The sequence below is a fragment of the Mustela nigripes genome, chromosome 9, assembly GCF_022355385.1.
Source record: "Mustela nigripes isolate SB6536 chromosome 9, MUSNIG.SB6536, whole genome shotgun sequence".
Taxonomy (NCBI): Eukaryota; Metazoa; Chordata; class Mammalia; order Carnivora; family Mustelidae; genus Mustela; species Mustela nigripes.
This window is the reverse complement of record NC_081565.1, coordinates 19,098,798-19,119,828: the sequence shown is the minus strand read 5'-3', so window position 1 is coordinate 19,119,828 and position 21,031 is coordinate 19,098,798. Positions and strand designations below refer to the sequence as shown.

Here is a 21,031-nt window from a genome sequence, read left to right as displayed (position 1 = left end):
TATAGAACATTCCTGGAATGACAAAATTATAGACACTGAGGACAGAGGGGGAAGTCACCAGGAGTTCTGGAGGGCGTATAGGCAGGAGGGGCACAGATGTGAGGGGTCCATAAAGGGCCAAGAGGCGGCGGTCCTGGTCAAAATCTGCCCCGTGGTTTTGCAGGATGTTATCAATGAGGGGGAACCCAGGTGAAGGGACATGGGAAATCCCTGGATTATTTCTTATAACTACACACGAAATCCTAACTGATTGAACTTTTAATTAAAGTTTAATTTTTAAATTTTTCAATAATAAGCCTTGGAAAGAGCCTTTGATGGGATGAGGGGTGATGGTGGGGGGAGCTGGGATTCTGATCACGCGGTTTGTGGGTCTGTGTTCATTTTTTGTGAAAATCCATCCATTTTTATTCTTTCCCATATGTTTATTGCACTAAAAGGCTTACATGCATCATTTTAAAGTTAAAAAACTGCATCACGGGATTTCTAGACACGGAAGTGTTCAGGACACAGGGTTTAGTGAACAGGAGGTTATTAAACACTGAGAGAGTGTCATCCCGTTTCCATCCAGAATGTCTCTAAACATGCACAGACTGGCAGAGAGGACAGCCCGTGGGTTCGAGACCCAAATGAGGTGGCAACAGTTTTTAGCCTATTTTTTTCTCTTTTCCCTGTGGTTTCAAATACTCCCACCATGAACCTCTAGGATACTTTGTATCCTAAAGGGTAATGCAAGTTTTTTGTTGGTTTGATTTTTCAGTCCACGCCGTCCGGCCACTCCCAGGTTCCGGCTGAACCAGACGCACCCACTCACCCATCTTGGCCACCAGCGCCCGCTCCGCGCGGAGGCTCAGTGCCCGCTGCCGCAGAGGACTGGTCCGGCCCGAGGGTCGCCTTTGGGCTTGGCTCCTGGGTGTGCTGGGTTCCATGGCTCTTCTGGGGACTGGAGGAGCCCCGGTCTGGGGGTGGGAGGCTGCATCCCGAGGCTCAGATGAAGCAAAAGGCTGGGCCAACGTTCCCGCGGTGCTGAGGGTGCGAGGAGGCAGAGACGAGCTGGGATCGCACGGACAGGCCCCGGCCTCCGAGCCCTTCCACACGCTAAGCCCATGAGCTCCTGACCGCTGGGACTGAGCAACCCTGCACGCTCAGTGTTTCTGAATGTACAACCGAATTACACATGCATTTCTGTGTCTACAGGAGAGCTGGGCACCTGTCTACCCACAGACGCAAGATTATAAAGCTCACGTTCATTTTTAGCAATATACAGGGAAAGGGAATTTTAATCCTTTCTTCCCGAGCAGGTCTCCTGGGGGGCTGCACCAGCGTTTGAAGCTGTCACTCCACATGGCAGCTCCTCACTCCCCCCTCGCCTGAGACCTTGCCTTGGGGTGCTGTCCCTGTCTCCTTCCCCGTAGTCCCCCTGAGTCCCTTTAGCCTTGTCTTCTGCTCACCTCACGCCTCTTCTACATCTCGTTCCCCATTCACTCACTCATTCGCTTAGTAGTTACTTATTCCCCCGGCTGTCGCAGACTGGCTGAGTGACGCTGGGCTAGTCACTTTCCCTCTCTGAACCTTGGTGCCTCTCTATTGATAAGATGGAGGCAAAGAACCTTGGTTGGGGGATGGGGTGAGGGCTCTGAGAATGCCCGACCATCGAGCCCTGCTCTGGGCCTCACAGCACTTTGATTCCCAGGCTACCCCTCCACGTGCGCCGCTGATGGGGAAGTGGGGAGTCTTGGGGTACCTGATGTGGGAGAGCCGGTGCTCTGGTGTTTGGGTGAGGGGCGACACTCTGCTGGTTTCTGAGCCCACAAAGCCACTGTCTGTCTCTGGGGATGCCATCCAGGGCTCCTGAAAGAGGCGGTGTCCCTTTAAGTCTGAGCAATGTGTCTGAGGCAAGCTGGGAAGCCCTTCCCCGGTCCTGGCCTGGGCCTCACATTCCAGAGGCTCACAGGCAGTGAGGAGGCTGGCCCAGCTCCCAGCAGCCAGGCCCCGCACCGTCCTCAGGCGCTGGGGACCAGCACCAGGCCAACAACAGGGACTCCCCGCCGCTACCCTGAGCGAGTCCTGCTTCCCTGAGGCCCTCAGCAGAGATTCTGTGGCAGCTATTCTAAGCTGAGGAAGAGGGGAAGGAGAAGGAAGGAGAAAGCCATCTCATCCTGGAGATGGGATTCGCACTTCCACATGTCTTCCGGCTCGGGCCTGCAACGCCATGGTCCTGACTGCCGAAATGCCCCGGGCCAATGACTCGGGAGAATAAAACTCATCCACCGTGCACCCCTCCTCGATACCGGGTCTAATGGAATCATGGAGAATTCAAATAGGCAACACAGGTGCCTATCCTCAAAGAGTTCATGGTCTAGCGCAGATTTCTGACGACGAGCCATTAGGACCGTAGGTGTGCGTGTGTGCGTGCGTGTGTGTGTGTGTGTGTGTGTGTACAGGTATCTATATGCACTGTTCTATGGAAGGAACCATAGTGTAAGTGATATTTCCATAGGGATCTGTGACTCCTGCGACAGTTTTAAAATTTCTGGTCTAATGTCACCAATAGGCCATGGAGTCAAGGACTCCCCCCGATCTGTGCTCAGCAGACTCAGAGAAATACAATGGGCTCCAAGCTCTCGGAGGACAAGCAAGAGTTCCTGGCAGGGGGGCATGGGTACGGGAAGTGACGGGGCATAAGCCCTGGATGTTGGGCAGAACTGTAACTGGCAGGGACCGAAAGAGCAGGCATGCTGGAAGGGTGTGAGCAAAGGCACGGGGGCAGAAATCTCTGGGAGATCCACGCCTCATGGACATGCTTACCTCTGGAGGGAGCCCCCCAGCTTGGCGCAGAGACTTCTGTGGAAGGTGCTCAGAGATGCCGCTTCCCTCTAAGCTGGTCAGACTGCTCTGGTGCGATCCCACGGTCTTGGTGCCCTGAGGGTAAGGCGGCCTGCTTGGGCCTGGAGGAGCTGCCTCAGCTTTGTCGGAGCCCTGGAGGTACCCATTCCTGGCCAAGGATGCATGGATGCCTGCAGGCTTCGCAGACCCCATCAGCTCCGCCGTCTCCCTGGTGGGGAGGAGGAGAGACACACTGACTCTGAGCCCTGTCCTGGGAGCCACAAAACCCAGGACACAAGCTCAGGAGCCAGACGCCCCCAGCCGCCCACCCTGGTTGTTGTCATCTTCTAGCTGTGTGACCTTGGGCAGGGCACCACCCCTCTCTGAACTTTACTTTTCTCCTGTGTCCAGTGGGGATGGCCAGCAAATCCCACCCAACGCACCACAGAGGCAACAGTGTGGAAACAAATGAGCTACAGTATCATTTCACAGGCTCCAACCCGCCTTCTCTCTTCCCTACCTCAGCCCCTTCCAGAAACTTCCATCTCCTCAAAGGCTTATGTCATCGTTATAAATGGAAGATCAGTATTTAATGTGACAAAAACAAACTAACTTTAGCCATAAAAAGAAGACACACAAAAACAGTATTATTCTATTCTTGACAGAGTCTGTCGTCTGCCCAAGGCTCTGGGTCTGGGGCCTGCTCACGGGTTCTGTCTCCTTCTTTCTCTCTTTAAAGGAAGATCAAGAGAGGCACTAAAGAGAGAATGGCTCTGAAGCCTCCCGGAAAAATCTGGAAGGTGTGAGAATGAGAAGGAGAAGGACAGTACTATTGCGGCCTCTGTCCTACCAGAAACCGTGTCCGCCCCACCCCAAGTCCCCGCTCATGTTTCCGGTGGTGTATCCGTCCCACAGCTTGGAGGGACAGGTCAGGCTAAGCCGTGAAGAGCCGCTCGCTCTCTAGGACCATGGCCACGCCTGTGGTTCCAGAGCTGGTTTCAGGGACAAGACGGGGGTTCACAGACATACGTGACAGGAGCCCCGTGACCTCGTTTGTCCAGGGCTGGGAGCCGCCTTATGGGGATCCTGGTGGCCTTGGAGTTTCCTAGAGCTGGAGCTGGCCCATCAACTTCCACTCTGTGGCCTTGACCGTCCTCCTCCTCCTGCTCCTCCTCCTCCCCGTCCTCTATGCTCACGGCTTCTGGGAGGGACGTCGTGCTGAGATACCTGCGAAACCCAGAGGAGCATGACTTCTGCCCAGCAAGGCCGGGCACCATCCCGTCATGGGGCTGGATGCCCTGGTCCCCCCCCTGGTACTCACCGCTCCAGGAGGCCATGGAGACCCTGCTCCACCTCCAGCTCCTCGTGCCTGAGTGGGGCCGAAAGGCCCAGGGGCCTGTCCCCCTCACTGCTCGCAGGGCTAAGCTCCACGTTCACAGTTGAGGTGTAGGGGCCCATGCTGCTGGCGGCGGCAGGCTGGGCAGTGAAGAGACAGACATTCAGCAGGTAATAGACACTACTCAGTGACCTACCTTCTACAAGGCTCATGCTGGGGGCTGAAAAGTAATAGCTGAGCCTCAAAAGCCATGTCACCCTTTCCTGCGTGGGCAGAGCGCAGGGAGTGGACGGGGTGATCTTTAGCACTGACGCTGTTCACGGACACCTACTCCCCACCAGGCTCCACTCAGACGGCACTTCTCCGAAGCCCAGCAGGGATGACTATCACCACCCATTTCACAGACAGGAAACTGAGGCTCAAATGATTTGCCCAAACTTACAACAGAAGCGAGGACAGAGCTGAGATTTGAGCCCAGATTTCCTGCCAGCAGCATCTCTCCCGGCCAGCTCCATTCCAGTATGGACACTGAACCCCCCAAACACCTCCCAGGCGGGAGCATGGGAGCCCCTGAAGAGGACATACTCAGGTTTTCATCCACTGGTGCACGAGGCAGCACTGGGGGGAGCTTTCCCCAGTGGGAGAGCTTCCCCCACAACCCTGAGCCGCCAAGAGCTCCCCGCATCATGGGTATCGCCCTCCGGCAGCCCCCACCTCACCTGCCACGCTGTCCTTTCTCCTGCTCTGTCCCCAACACACACGCCTGTGCAGCAAGGGCAGCAAAATCTAGAGACTCCCTTGCCATCGCCTCACTCTGCTCAACTACATGCCATGCAAACAGTGGTATCTCCCAGCGGCTTGTGATGTTGGCCCTCCGGAGAGACTTCTACAAAGTGCCTTCTGTGCAGGGCCCTTGTCTAGTGTCTCCTGATCTGTGAATAGTCAGATCATGTTACCCTGCTACCTCTCCTAGAGCCCCATAATTCACTGGAGTGATCAGTCCCCTGGGATACTGGAAGCCATGCTCTCCCCCGCCCTTCCCCTCACTCCCATGGCATATCCAGGCAAAGGGGTCTTCTATGCCTCTCTCAGGTCCACGCATCTCTCCATCTGCCCTGGCTCCTGCCCCACCTACCTGCATACCCTCTTTTAACACCACTTGCTGAAAAACCCTCCAAGAGCTTTAAGGCCAAGCCTTTAGCCCTGACATCATGGGTCCCCTGACTGCCTCTCTAGCCACAGCTCTCAGACAACTGCCTCTTCACATTCCATACTCCAACCACAGGGCCTCTGCACAGGCTGTTTCCCCAGCTGCATGACTTCTCTTCTTCTGCATGAAGGAATTCCCACTCACCTTCAGATCCCATTAAAACATTTCTTCCTCAAGGAGAGTTTCTCCTGCCCTATAACCTTAATCATGTTACCCTGCTACCTCTCCTAGAGCCCCATAATTCTTCTTTGGGGCCCTGAACAAAACAGAATTAGTCCTGCTAGACAGAAAACTCCATGAGGGTAGAGGGCACCCGTTTCTGTTTGTATCTCACTGAATTTCCACCATGTACCGGGGCCACTGGCATTTGGTGCCTACTTCACAAGTCAGTTAATGAAGAGAAAGAGGAAGGGATGGTCCAGTACAGCTGGGCACAGAGGTACCTGAGGGCAGAGGGTCTGGACGGTGGCAGTGGGGGCTTGTCCTGAAGGAGAAGGCAGGCCTGCTGGCTGGCGCGGGGTGGGCGAGGCCGGGAGGCTGTCGGGAGGGGAGTCTGACCCAGCTCGCCCAGGCTCCTGCTGATTCTGGTCCATGTGGTCCTTCAGCTCTTCCAGGCGAATTCCCAGCTGGAATATCTCCTCCTCCAGCTCCCTGCAAAGGGCAGACACCAGCACCCAGAGCCTGTTACAGCAGCCACATCGGGCAGGACTGGGAGGCCGTGTTTCAGAGCACAGACCCCAGAGAATGCCCACGGAGGGTCCATTCAGCGTCCTAATTTGAATGACATGGAGAACTCGACAAAACAAGGTGAAAAGGGACTCCACTGGGAACCAGGAGGCCTCTGCCACCAGCAGCCTTTGGGACGTTGAGTCAATCTCTTCCCCCTCTGGCTTCAGGTCCCCACTCTGATGAGTGCTTTCGGTTTTCATATCCAAGGTCATGTCTCACTGCAGTGAGTCCAAAAGGACACAGGTCTTAGCCTTCAGGCATTCCCCCACCTGAATATGCTGTTAACTGGGGTAGGATTTCTCCTTGTGCTTGTAGGGAATGTATGTATGAGGTCGAAATGTGCCCTTCCTGGCGACCAAGGGAACCAGGGGTCTCCCTCCCCAGCATGTACCTGCCAGGATCGAATTTTCCAGGCATCCCCTGGGATCTGACAAGCTGCTGGGCCAGCGGCTGCTCCCTGCAGGCCTTCAGGTACTCCTCTTCCAGGGCTGCATGGGCAGCCTTCAGGCGCTGAAACACCTGTGACCAGACCAGACCGAGAGGACTGAGTGCCCAGCCCCGCTGGGCTCTGACCCTGCAATGCAGCGGAGGAGACAGCTCACGGTAGGGCTGGGGATGGATGGAGACCTGTCCTCCGGGCCTCCAAGTTGCTGGAAGGCTAGGGTTAGGACCGTGGTCTAGCTCTCTGCCATCAGACTAGCAAGACGGAGCATGGCTTAGAGTCTTGGGACCAGCTCCAGGGAGCACCAGTCTCTCCTGGGAAGAGCTGCTAGAGCTCTGATATTCCCTGAAGCTCTTGGTGTCAGATGTGCCATCACGCTGTCCCCATAAGGACCTGGTTCTTGAGAGACCATGGATCCTCAGGCTTCTTCTCAAAACTGCCGATCTGGGAACATGAGTCACTCTGTGACTCATGGGATTTGGGAATCCTCATAGACTAGCATGACAGATGATCTTATCACCATCATACCAGGGAAAACAGGAGCTAATGCTGAATCACTGTGCATTATTTATTTAATTTCCAACATAATCCTAACAAGAGGGGTCATTTATCATCTTCATTTAAAGAGGAGGAACTGGGGCGCCTGGGTGGCTCAGTGGGTTAAGCCGCTGCCTTCAGCTCAGGTCATGATCTCAAGATCCTGGGATCGAGTCCCGCATCCGGCTCTCTGCTCAGCAGGGAGCCTGCTTCCCTCTCTCTCTCTCCCTGCCTGCCTTTCTGCCTACTGTGATCTCGCTCTGTCAAATAAATAAATAAAATCTTAAAAAAAAAAAAAAATAAAGAGGAGGAACTGAAGCACAGAGAGGTTACTGAAGTTAGTAAAGGTCACACAGTGAGTGAACAAGGTGGAATCGGGATTTGAACCCGGGTCCTCTAGCTCCAGAGCTCATGGGTCTAGCAGTGACGCTAGGCCTCCATAGCTTACAGATGGCTAAGCCGTGGGAGGTCAGATCATCATCTCTGCCTTATTATCATCCCCATACCACTCATTCTATGCAGACGGCAGACTGAGTTCAAGGGCAACCTAGAGTCTAGTTCCTGGGCAAGCATGATCTTCCAACAGCTCCTGACCTACTCTGATATGGGGGAATGAAGATATAGGGGAAGAAAGGGAATGGTTTTTGATGTTCAGGGTCTTTGGTCATCCCTTCAACGAGATAATATAACACATAGCACACATTTTGCAATTAGAAAACAGATGATGTCTACAGGCTAACACGGTCATTGGCAACATAGTAATAACACAGTGAAAATACAGTTATTATTATTATTTTTTTTTTAACTAACCAAGTGTGTTGCATTTGCCCCTCTCCATCCCATCTGAGCTCTTCTCTCCACCCTGCTCTGTGCCTCCACTGACAGCTGGCCTCCCCACCTGCTGGCTCCCCATGGGACTATGCCGCCCCTATGGGAGAGAACAGCCAGTCCTCGGGCTTCCCTGTTCCTTGACAGATCCCCGGATGCTGCCCACAGTCCTGCTCACAGCCCTACATCGACCCCCTCACTCCTAGCTCTGAGAGCTCCCCTGCTCCTTCCCAGGACCCTGGCTGAGGCAGCAGAAATCTAGATTTTATACATGACTACAGTGTATCTAGAAATACCGAAGTCCAAAGGAAGGAAGCCAATAATGGTTAGAAGGCGCTTCTCCCCTTTCCCCCTTGGTTTTCTAATATTGGGCAATTACGTTGATAAGAAAGGTAAGTAAAGAGAAAGTCTGCTGCTGGTGGCTGAGAAGCCGCATTGTCAGTGGGAAGCAGTACAGGCCAGGGAGGACCACCTTGGCCTTGGGAGTCAGATGGACCAGGGTCTGGGCTCTGCTGCTGACTAGATGTGTGGCCTTCTCCATTCCGTTCCGGTTAAATGGGGGTGATGACTCTAACTGCCTTACCGGCTTTCTATGAGAAAATGAAGCCATGTGTATCCGAGGCTCACCACGGTGCCTGGCACACCATCGTCACGGCTAAGGAGCGGGAATCCTGCGCTATCATGATCGTGGTCCTGGCAAGCTAAGCAGTGGCTATTTGCTCTCAAAGGAGACAGTGAGTCTGGGATTCTCTGGCCTGTCCTGTGGCAGACGAGGCTTCAGAGACTCGGCCGTGGGAGACGAAGTCTCCTGCAGTGGGTGGTACCTTGAGTTGGTCCTGGGCCGTCAGCCGTCCCGCCTGTATCAGTCCTGCAAAGGACTCCACCTGGACGTTGGGAGGACAGGAAACACGCTCTGTTAGTCCAGACCCTGGAAGATGGGTCCCACAGGCTCCCCCAACACTTAGTCACATTTATACACTGGCACCAGGAACTGGGTCCCACCTCAGAATGTGGGTCTTCTGCCAAGCACGGAAAGGCGGATGCCAGTCACCGACTCCACGATGGGCCTTGGCCCTGGCAGCCTTTGAAAATATCAAAGTGGAGCCTCCCAGAATTTATCTAGAGCAAAGCACACTCACTCATGTGCATGAAGGCCTATGGGACAGGAGTGTTCACTACAGCATAACTGGGGGGCAACGGGAAACCATCTAAAAGCCCATGCGTGGAATAGTACACAGCCATCAAGAGGAGGAAGGGTATGTGTACCTGCTCCTCTGTAAGGAAACACCTATTTTTCAGTGTCAAATCAAGGGACAGGTCAGTCTTTTTAATATGCTACCATTTGTGTAAACTATCGAGAGAATATAGAAGGAAAAATATAAATACATTTGCCTGTATATTCTAGACGACCTCTAGAAGGATGCAAGAAACTGAAACCATTCATTGCTTCTGGGGCAGAGAACTGGGTGGCGGGGACGGGGTGGGGGACAGAGATGGCAGGAAGCATTTTTCCTATATGCATCTTTTGAACTTTGAACAAAGTGAATTCATTGCCTACCCAGAAAAAGTCAACTTCGGGATATTTAAAAAGTCAGGGTATAGCATAGCATACATACTTAAGTGACCATTTCTATAAACACACGCGTGTGTGTTGAACATTTTTGCACAGAACAGAAGGGCAAGTACAGGAAAACAGACTTTTCACTGCATATGTCCTCTGTACCATGTGAGGGACTTTACATTGGGCATCTATTATCATTACCAAAAAAATTTTCACTAGGAAATAAAGGGCAAAGGCGATTTGGGGCTTTCTGGGATTTCTAGGAAAGCTTTAGGTTAGTGCAAAATTGTAATATAGAAATTTATTTTTTAAAGATTTTATTTACTTATTTGACAGAGAGAGAGACACACACACACACACACGCAGTGAAAGAGGGAACACAAGCAGGAGGAGTGTGAGAGGGAGAAGCAGGCTTCCCAATGAACAGGGAGCCTAATTCGGCACTTGATCCCAGGACCTGGGATCACGACCTGAGCCGAAGGAAGAGGCTTAATGACTGAGCCACTCAAGAGCCCCAGTTTAGAAATCTATATAATACAATGATGTTACATAACTTCTCTACATAAAATAGAAATGTAATGCAAGGTACATATGTAATTTAAAATTTTCAATAAAATAAAAGTTTCTAGTAGCCATATTTAAAATGTAAAAAAAGGAACAGGTAAAATAATAAAATAATATATTTTATGATCCTAAACTATTATTGTGACATGTAATCAATGCAAAAAATTACTAATGAGGTATTTTATATTCTCTTGTTGCATTAAGTCTTTGAGATCCATCACTTTCCACTGATAGAACATCTCAGTTTGGACTGGCCAGAGGTCAAGTACACAGGAGCCACCTGACCTGTGGCTCTCATTCAAACAATGCTGGTGCCCCAGCTCCTGTTCAGTGTGATGACCTTGGCTTTGCTTTATCCCCTCTAGGGATGGGACTCAGAATGATGGTGATTACACAGGATAAAGTACTTTCTCATGTCACTACCATACATGTATGAAGACATTCTGTTCAGGGAAAGAAGTCAGACACAAAAGGATGATTATTATAGGACTCTATTTATATGACATGTCCAGAAGAGGCAAACCCATGGAGACAGAAAGTAGGTGAGCAGCTCCCAGAGGCAGGGGCCAGGGGAATAGGGAGTGAAGAGTCCCTTCATGGACCTGCGGGCTCTTACTGGGTGCTGAAAATATTCTGAAGCCGACCATGGGGACGACTGTATGACTGTGAATATAGTAAAACCCACCGAAGCATTACATTTAAAGGTGTAAATTGTGTGACATGTGAATTCTATCTTCCCAGTAAAACACTTACAAAACTAACTAACTAACTAACTAACCAGCTAACTAACTAACTAATAAACAGATAAATAAATAAAAGCATGGTAGTATTACTCTGAAGGAATTATTTTACGGACATGGCAACATATGTAACTATTGCATTTCCCTTTTTGCATTGACAGCCAGGAACCTCAAAGCCAAACACAGACCTGTTAAAGCATTCAGGGTACAAATGGACATTTTGTTTGTTAATTTTATACTAAGTTCCCTCTAGTTCTTTCTACCCTTACTTCCCCTTTGCCCCCTGTTTCCTTACTTTCATCTTCAGAAGTTGGTTATAATACAAGTATTTTCTCAGCCACTTTAAAGCCCTTTGGGCAGAAGGCCAAGTATATGGTTATAAATAGTGCTACAAACAACTCAGTTACTTGACTCTTTGGTGAAAATATAAAGGCCCTTTGTGAAGAGACCGAGAATGGATGTCTGTAATGAATGAACTAAGAAAGCAGGAACATTTATCCTGAAGAGGAACAGGTAGAGTGTTCTGCTATCCTTCGAGAATCCTGGAAGGGCTCAAAGTCTCTCCTGGGAGGGGGACCCAAGAGATACTTTCAAGCACAACTGGAGGGAATGTGATGAGACCCGACAACAAAAATGGGAGGGAACCCAGTGCTGAGTGACAAGGACAGGGCTCTAGCCCAAGTGGTATCCAAGTACGGGGAGAGGCTCACGTTTTGGGGATGGCCCATTTACCGCCCCCAGGGGAGGAGCAAGGGAGCCCAGTGGAGAGCTTCTCACTCAAGCAGGCAGACACCCTGCTTTCTCCAGGTGAGTTGTGTTTCCCATGGGCAAAGCTGGAGATCCCCCTCACCTTGGACATGAACCGGCGGGCCTGAGAGGCCAACCCCTGGGCCTGCTCTGCTGAGGGCTGGTCCTGGGTGATGCCTGGGTTCTCCAGAAGCCTTGCTGGGGCAGACGAGGATGGACTCAGGTCTCCTTGAACAGACGGCCACCCTGGAATGCACAACCACTCAATGCTGGGGTCCAGAACAGTCCCTCCTGGGCCAGAAGGACTCACAGCCAACCTCAGAACCACACCCACCATCATCAAGCTCCAACCATCATCTTGTGATCACACTGTCCTCACAGGGGCTCCAGGATGCGGGCGGGCAGTGTATTAGTACCAGGTACGGGGGAAGAACGAGTTCTGGATGTGCCCTAGATCTCACAGCTGGGGCCCAGACAGGCCTCTGGTTTCCCCATCAGTGGTTCAGGCTCTAACTCAGAAACAGGCCGGTTCACATCCCCACCCTCCCCTTCCTGCTGTGGCAGTGTGACCTTCAGCACGACCTCGTCTCTCTGAGCCTTGGTCTCCTTGACTCTCAATGGGGCCGATGTGAAGATTAACTGGGATCACACGTGGCAAGCCTTGGCACAGAGCCCAGTCCCAACGTGGGCTCCAGAGTGACAGGGCTCTCTGTACAGCAGTGGATTCAAGATCACCCAATGCCAAGTGCAGAACAGAGCTTTCCCCAGGCTGCTCTGGCTCTAGGCAAGACACTTCCCACATCTGCGTCTGACCTTTTCAAGTCAAAGGTCCCAGAGAAGGGTCTTGCCTCCCTCCCTCACCTGGCCTGAAGCCAGTGTCACCCCAGGAGGAACCAAGTGCCCCCAGAGCAGAATCACAGGCAGAAGGCCCTCTAGCCCCACTGTATCTCCCACACTCACCTGAGGCCCCAGGGGTCTGTGGGGCTTCGGCAGGGCCCGACCACCACAGCACAGACTGGGGTTGTGGGATGGTGAAGGACAAGACCTTGGTCCCCTGGGGCACCGTCCCTGTGTGGATGCTGTGGTTGGGCTGGGGCGGGTCCGAGTACAGGTTCACCTGTCCGGGAGGGGAAGCATGAGCAGAGCCAAGTCAGGGTTGGGGCAAACTCCTCAACAGGCCTCCCTTCACTCATACCATCACTTAGGCACTCAACAAACATGCCTTGTAATAATTACTGCTACCTTTAGTGGAGCCCTTGGGTGGGGGCCAAACCCGGGGCCAAGGACTTACAGGCCCTTCCTTCCTCTGTTCACGGCAGTCCTGAAGGGGAGGCCGGGCAGGGACTATCCTCTCCATTTTACAGAAGAGGAAACTGAGACTCTGGTTAACTCACTCAAAATCTCTAGCTGGAAATCCTTGGGCTGAGACCACAACCCTGACATGACCCTAAAGACTCTGGTTTCCCAGATTAATCAGTTTTACTAATATTTGTTACCGTAATTTATGATGTAACTGCAATTATAATTAATATGGTATTTCACATTTAGCAAGTATATTATAAGTATATATTATTAATAAAAACATTTTTAATCATAAGTATCCCATTGATAATAATGACAATTGATGACTGAATGAGTGAGTAATCCAACACGTGCATGAGCTCCTCTCTCAGCCGTAGCAGGTCTCCGTCATCTGAGGGTGGATTTCACATGATAAACAGCCCAGTGGGTGAGGGAGAAGTCTAGAATTGGGCCGATGGCCAAGCAGGTCTGTGTGAAGCACAAGATCAAAGGAGACCCAGGAACGGATGGTGGGCCAGTGCAGGGCTGGGCAGCTACGGTCTGTTTGGTGAATTACGTTCTAGTGGACACAGCTGTGCTTGCTTATGTGTCATCTAGGGTCTTTCATGCTACCACAGTGGCTGTGAGTCACTACCACAGAGACTGTATCGCCCCCAGAGCTGAAAATATTCACCTGTGGGCTTTGCCCCTGGCCACTCTGAGTCCTACAACAGGTGATTTAACTAACTTGTCTTTGCGCAGAGTGACTGCTCAATAACCAGAAGCCACTACCCTCATATTCGTCATCACCATTATGATTGCTGTTCCCATCATTACACATCACCCTCACTACCATCATCACCAGCGTCACCAACACCATTATCACCATCACCATCATCACCATCAGCAGCAGCAGCACCTTGATCACTATCATTATCACTATCACCACCATCATTCTCTCCATTATCAGCACGATTGTCATTTATGGGGCCACCATGGAGGCAGGTCCCTGGAAACGCTCTTCCCCTGTGGTGCCTCAGTGCCTCCCAGTTGGTCAGGCAGCTTATCTTACTGCTCCCTGCTGCCCCAGGGTCAGGATGGGCAGTGTAGGGTACACGGGGCTCCCTAGCCCCCAGGCAGGCAGCCTCTTCCTGCTTAAGCTGCTCTTCACGTCCTGGCTGTGGCACAAAAATCTACTCCGAAGTGAGGGACAATGGCCCAGCACAGCCTGGCCCCCACTGCCTCCCCCTCCTTCAGACCCAGCATCTGATGAGAACAAAGCTGGATTTTAATAATCCTCTCCGCCATCTGCTCAGACCCGCCTGTGGGGGCTTTCCCACTAGCACCCCTTTCCTCCCAGGGTGACCCAAATCTGGGGAAGGCCCAGGACCCCACCCTGCCCCTCCCCCAGCTTCAGGCCCAGCCTACCCAGGCCCAACCTGGGTAAGAAACAGGAACAGGAACCATTTCAGCAGAGCGGCCAAAAGCCCTTGCAGAGGCCTGGGAAGGTGGAGCTGGGGGTGAGTGTGGGTAATTTGAAGTTGCTCGGGAGCCCGCCCTCTCTGGATCCGTCTCTGGACACAGCCACCACCCACCCCAGTGCCCCAGGGCACCCCTTTTAAGCCTGGGTGTTCCGTGGAGCTCCCTGAGGCCGAATTAGCTCCTTCAGGGGGGTTAATCAGTGAACAGTAGACCAGCAACTGTGGGAAACACGGGGTTAAATAATGGACTAGTCTTTGCACAGATGGGTTTCTCACAGCCTTTAAAATGCTAATGTGCTTTATGAATGGGGCAAGGAGGGGAGGGGGGAGTAGAGAGAATAGGAGATGTTTCCCCCAACTCCTCTGAAGACTAACCTCTGTGCTCCCGCCCCCCCCACCTCCATCAGGGGCTCCTGGACCAGCCAGGTCAGCAGAACACACATTTTAGTAAGGGCAGTTTTATGTCAACCCCCCCCCCCCAACTCTTTCTGGGGTAGTGTCTGGTCTCCTCAGCCCCTCCAGATGCCCCAGCAGCTGAGCACAGGGACAGCAGCTGGGGGGAGGTGACAGTGTGGCAGCAAATCAGTGAGATCACCATCAACTCTGGCCCTGAGCTGTGGGAGAGAAGAGAGTCTGGCAGGGACTCAGGAGCAGCGCTGCCTCCCCGCCCTACCCCCAGTCCAGTTTCAGGGGTGTCCCCAGGCCAGGCCCTGGGACTCCCTGCCAGCCTCCCCAGCTGCAGGGACCATTGCCTAGTCTGGTTCTGCTGGAGAAGGTAGGGTGAATAGTGGGCTCATGAGACATACTGCTGGGCTCGAGCACCAGCTCCAGCACCTGCTGGTTGGGCGATGAGCAAATATTCTTATCTGCCCCGTGCCTCAGTTTTCCCAGTGGTAAACAACTCAGGACAGTGTTCCGTAAACATCTCTGTATCACTGCTGTTATCATCACTATAAACATCGTCATTCTGCCTTGTCCCTGTGCCTCTGCCACATGCCCAGCTCAAGATCCCAAATCCTGCCCGCCCCAGGCACGGGGAGAAGTGCGCCCACTCTGGAATCCGGCAGACATAGGTTTAATCCCCAGCTTTAAATCCCTTCCTAGCTGAGGGGTTGAACAAACCACGGCCTGGCTGTGCCTCAGTTTTCTCTTGTGCTGATCAAACGAGAGGACCCTGGTAATACTTAGCCTGGGGCCTGGTGTCTTTTTACCACTTAGTACCTGCCAGTCCCTTTCCCCCAGGTCCCCACCCATCGCTGCCCACCCACTGCCGGGCTGCCTGGTTCCCTCCCACGTGGGTCCACCCCTTCCCCTTGGGCTCTGAGCAGATAGGGGGTGGCACTCAGCAGGTCCCTGTAGGGTCCATTCCCGCCAGCTTAGTCTGAAGGAGCAGTAAGACTTCTGTCTCCACAAGCCAGCCTCCCTGGCAAGAACTCTGAGCAGGAAGCCACACCAGGGTCTCCCTATGTCTTCAGGGTAGAGTCTACAGAGCTGGGGACAGGATGAAAAGCCCAGCTGGGAAGACAGGACCCCTCCCCCAAGTCCCTCCCCAGCCGGGCTCCATGTCCTCTTGAGCCCACCGGGACAGTAAGCCCTGCCTGTATGGCCGCACCAGGGCAGCTGTGAGACTAGGGGACCGGGAGAGAATCATCCTGCTTCTGGAAGCGTCTAGCTGACCCATGCTCACCATTCTGTTGAGGAGCACCCCCAAACTAAGGAGTCATTCTTCCAGAAAGTCAGAGTGGGTGAACTGGTACTGAACCATTCCCAGCCTCTCCCACCTTCCCTCCTAAGCTCCTCTCACAAGTAAGAGATGGGTCTGGGTCATCAGCCGGGACAAGGTGACCGTCCATGGGGAGACTTCGGGTCCCCACCGGGTTGTGCTCTTATGGTGTCCACGCCTGCCCACGCCTGCATGGTGCTTGGTGCACATGGGCGCCCAATAAACACCTTCATATTAATAATATTCAAAAGAAGAATCGTCCCCATGTCTTTGGAAGTATCTGCCAGGGCCTGGTACTCGAATTCCATACACTGACTCACTCTCTAAACTGAGTCAAGGAGGGAGCAAGGAGAAGAGGGACGGAGGAGGTGCTCCAAGGTCCTGCCCCTGACCTTGAACTCTGCCAGCCTCTGCTGCTGCTGGGGACCCAAGTCCCAATTTGTTAGATGGGGGAGCTGCGAGTTCGGATTTAATGGCCGGTTCCTTTCTCTGTGGAGCCTCTAGGAGTCTGCAGCCATGTGCACATGGTTCCCCAGGGAGGATGCCTCACCATGCCCCACGTAGGTCTCCCCAACTCCCCTGCCCTTCCACACCGCCTCTGGCTCTCTGGTTCATAGAGCTAGAAGGAGCCTTAAGATATCAGGTGGAACCCACCAGCTCCCAGGAGGAAGGTCTGATTAACCCCCTTTTGCCCGACGGCAACCAGGATGGAAGGGATCTACCTGTGTCCAGACAGGTGTGGGGATACAGGAGAACTGCTCCCAGAACAGGACCTCCATTTTCTTATCAGGCCTGCCTCGGACACACGTCACAGAAGTGCCTCTGGAGGCATGAGACTAACCTGTGGCAGGGGAGGGGTCCTGGGGCGTGACAGGACAGGCCAGGTGGGGGCCCTAAGACAGCAGGCAAGGGTGAGGGAAGGTCTGCCTTTCCATCCCTCAGCTCCCAGCCCCTCCTCCACTGTGGCCTGATGGGGCAAGAGCAGGGCAGGGGAGGCAGGAAGCTACCAGGGGCAGCAACAGGCCCCACTTCCTGCCTCAGCCCCAGAAAGGGGAAGGTCCCAAGTGAGAATTCACAGCCTCCTCCCCAGGCAGGGTGGGGGCTGAGCAGGATGGGCATGGATGGATTTCCCCCTCCTCACTTGCTCTGCTACACACTGGACATTCAATCAGTGGGGGAGAGGGGACGCTGAGTGTGAGCCATTCTGTAAGGATCAGGCCTAAGAAATAAGCTTCAGGAGCTGAGCAGAAACTCTGTGCTACTCCCTTGAGGTTCAGAGAGCCCAAGAAACTTGTGTGGGGTCACAGAGCTGGTCAGTAATGGAGCCAGGAGCAGAGCCCAAGTGGTCTGACCCCAGACCTGTGAGAATCCTGGAAACCTGGATTCTAGGATTCAAGGACATCAAAGTTCATCAATGATGAAGGTCAATGCCCAAGGTCACAGAGGGACCCTGTAGTAGATTAAAGATTGGGTTCTTGTATCTCCAGGGCCTTAGGAGGCAGGAGCAAAGACTGTGGGGGAGTGTCATCTCTCGGGGGCCAGGCCCCCCACCTCCACCCCACCCCAACCAGTACCTTGGCCCCAAGGCGCAGCTGGTCAATGGTGTTCTCAGCCTCGGCGTACTTGGTGAGGAGCTTGCGGTAGTCCTCCTGCAGGAAAGGGAGAGCGACAGGGTCATGTGCCCATGTCCCTCACCGTGAGACCCCTCCCGGGAGCCCAGACCCCCAAGGGTTCCTCAAAGGTGGAAGCTGAGCAGAACCCCTCAGGCTCACGTGCCACACACACCCCCATGGCCAAATTCTGAGTGGGAGAGGAGGTAGGACAGCCTGCTAACCTCCCGGACTGTCCATCAGGGGTAAGGGCCTCTGGGCTGGTTTACCTTGACGCATCACCCATCCCAGGGACTGCAACTCCCTGCTCATCTGTCCTGATTCCCTGCTGTCTGTCACCTCTGCGGGCTGAGGCCCACATCCGTCTTCCCCACGGCTCTGGTCCCTGCACGACCGGAGCCTGTGCTTCCTAAGTGGCTTTTTTTTTTTTTTTAAAGATTTTTTATTTGTTGATTTGACAGACAGAGATCACAAGCAGACAGAGAGGCAGGCAGAGAGAGAGGGAAGCAGGATCGCTGCTGAGCAGAGAGCCCGATGCGGGACTCGATCCCAGGACCCTGAGATCATGACCTGAGCCGAAGGCAGCGGCTTAACCCACTGAGCCACCCAGGCGCCCCCCTAAGTGGCTTTTTAATGGCGGGTGGAATGAATCATCCAAGGGTCCCGTAGAAGACTTGGGAATCACAATCGCATTTACTCAGTCACTACTTGCCCTCAACTAAACTGAGCAGCTCCATCACACAAGTCACGGCAGGGAAAAGGCAAAAAAAAAAATGGCACCCCCGCTTCTGAAGGACGTCGGAGAACAGAGGCATGGGTCTGAAAACCCTTAATTAGAAGAACAGACTCAAGCGTTTCTCTCGTGTTTCCCATAGGAATAAGACCTTGATAACCAAATAGTCAATGAGAGAAAATTTTACTTTAGAGAAGATCTCCAGCAAGCGAATGCAGGAGGAATGACAGCATGAGGATACTATCACTTTGTCACTGCCAAAGGGAAGACTGGATCAAGACCATGGCCATCGGTGGCTGCAGACATCACAAATGAGAGATGAATAAGAATCCCAAGAATCCTGTGCCTCCTGAATGAAACACCTGTGACATGCTCTTACCAAAAAAAAACCACAAAAAACAAAACCCCGAAACAAAAAACGGCCCTAGCCACATAGAGCTGGTGGTCTGGAGGGGAAATAGACAGAGGGCTGCAAGCCCAAAAAGCTTCGAGCTCTAGAAGGACAACATGCAGGACAAGGAGAAGACAGTAGAATGTAGGAGAGATGAGACGGTGTGTCAGCAAACTCCAGAACATGGGGGACTCTGCAGGACAGAACTGGTTTCCTCAACAAATACACCAAAAGGAAGAAGGAGATTTGAAAAAAAAAAACAGGGGTGGGATTGGGGAGATTTGAAAGGCACATCGAGGGGCACCTGGGTGGCTCAGTGGGTTAAAGCCTCTGCCTTTGGCTTGGGTCATGATCTCAGGGTCCTGGGATCGAGCCCCGCTTGGGGCTCTCTGCTCAGCAGGGAGCCTGCTTCCACCTCTCTCAATCTGCCTACTTGTGATCTCTGTCAAGTAAACAAATTAAAAATCTTAAAAAAAAAAGAAAGAAAGAAAGAAAGGCACATCGATCACAAGCAACAGATGAGCTGTGTTTGACTGTGATTCGAACCCACTGAAATGAACAAGCCATTTCTGAGACACAATCCGAACACAGACTGGCAACTGAGTAATAGTAGGACTGGTATCGGGTTCTAGATAAGCTGATGGGATCGCCCCGTTCCAGAGAACGTGCCAGTCTTCAGACATACACACTAAAATATTTCTAGGTAAGATGATCTGAGGCCTGAAATTTGCTTCAAAATATTCCAGTATGCTGAGAGGGGGAGGAGAGGAGGCCACAGGTAAAAAAAGGTTGGTGGGGGCTGGGTGGCAGGTACACGGGGGTTCATTAGACCATGTTCCTATCATGTATATGTTTTGAGTTTCTCACAGCAGAAGTTAAAAACAAGCACCGGATTATCCTTGTGGCATGAGTGTAAGCACTGCTCTTTTTTTGAGCAAAGAGCTTAGGAACCAGCTCAGGTACAATCTTTGCTCTACCAGCAGGGGATTTCTGGCTGAGTCCTAAGACTTCCTACTGGAACGGCCTCGAACCCTGGGCCAAGAACCTTGGTGACATGCCTATAGACACGAGACCAGCTTACCTGGAGCTGATGGACCAGTTTGGTGGCCTGCTCAGGTGTCTGAAATTCTTGGGGTACCCTGGTGATGGGGTGTGTAGCAGGTGGGTCCTTGGCCGGGCCGGTTTCTCCGTTGCTCAGCAGAACCTCCTGCACGATCTCAGCAGGAGACTTGAAGATCAGCGGCCTGGCGGGGCCCTGGGGCTGCCTGCTGTGGTTCCTGGCCTTGGGGGGGTGGTAGCTCTCATTTTTGGGGAACCTTACTCGGGGTCCAACCTTGGAGAAATCAGGGAGTGGGTAGTTCAGCTGCCCCCGCCCATACTTGGAGGCATCAGAAGATGAAGGGCCAGCCAGAGTGGCTTGCTGCCTGGGCGGCAGCCTGTCTTGCCGGCCTGACCTAGGCGGATTCAGGAGGCTGACAGAGCCAGTGAATCGAGAAGGGAGTGTCTTAGGGGATGTCCGTGTCCGTTTCCAGGCTTCGTCTCCCAATTGAGGGTAGGAGAGGCTGGTACTTTCTTTCCACTTAACTGCTGGACCCTGGAGGCTCTGGGTCTGGGGTACCGAGGAGTCTTGGAATTCCGTGGGGGTTGCCAGAGCAACACTTCCTCCAGTGGTGGTGTTTGGGCTTAGGAGGTGGTGGCTGGAGTTTTGCAGTAAGGTTTCTGCCAGGCCAGCGGGCTGGGGGACATCAGTTTCTCCTTCCCAGGGAGAATCAAGGCTGTCGTTGGGGTGGTCGAGGCTCACGGTCCCACTGCTCCAGGACCTTGCAGAGCTGAGGTCAACAGTTGGGTTGTCCTCAGAATGTTCTGGAAGTTTGTCTCCACTGGCTTGTTTGTCAGAGGGCACCCAGTCCGTGTCCTGACCCCATCCCAGAGCCCTGGGGCTGGTGTTTCCATCGCCCCCTGAACTGAGACCAGTCTCATACTCCAATCTTGGGGAACTGTCTCCAGCTTCCTCCACCTCAGGACCTCCAAGGGTTTCATCCAGCTCCTCTTCAGTCATGGCCAGGTGAGGATCCTGCTCGGGGAGCCAGTTGAGAGGCAAGTTGGAACTTTCTGGGCTGTCCACATTCTCTGCTTCAAACTCTGGAAAGACAGGTCACTGCTCAGGATACACCAGGTCTGGACTTACTGTGTAACATTACCAGAGTTACTTCGCCCCTCTGGGCCTTCATTTCCTCATCCTACAGTGATGGCAAGAATCCCAGTGATTCCCGCTCCCCCTACCCCCTCCATATG

General features: G+C 53.0%; 1 protein-coding gene across 4 annotated transcripts in view; it reads right to left on the bottom strand.

The window, feature by feature from the left end:
• The window catches only part of AKNA (AT-hook transcription factor), a 50,994-nt gene that overhangs the window by 13,216 nt on the left and 16,747 nt on the right, over positions 1-21,031 (bottom strand). For all 4 annotated transcript variants that reach the window (XM_059410972.1, XM_059410971.1, XM_059410970.1 and 1 more), the window contains 12 exons: positions 19,818-20,878; positions 17,577-17,651; positions 12,478-12,634; positions 11,621-11,763; positions 8,730-8,789; positions 6,490-6,617; positions 5,813-6,020; positions 4,145-4,299; positions 3,853-4,050; positions 2,806-3,052; positions 1,742-1,848; positions 812-1,023 (listed from right to left, as the gene is read on the bottom strand). In XM_059410972.1, the coding sequence (XP_059266955.1) occupies positions 812-1,023; positions 1,742-1,848; positions 2,806-3,052; positions 3,853-4,050; positions 4,145-4,299; positions 5,813-6,020; positions 6,490-6,617; positions 8,730-8,789; positions 11,621-11,763; positions 12,478-12,634; positions 17,577-17,651; positions 19,818-20,878 (2,751 nt within the window). The remainder of the gene's footprint in view (positions 1-811; positions 1,024-1,741; positions 1,849-2,805; positions 3,053-3,852; positions 4,051-4,144; positions 4,300-5,812; positions 6,021-6,489; positions 6,618-8,729; positions 8,790-11,620; positions 11,764-12,477; positions 12,635-17,576; positions 17,652-19,817; positions 20,879-21,031) is intronic.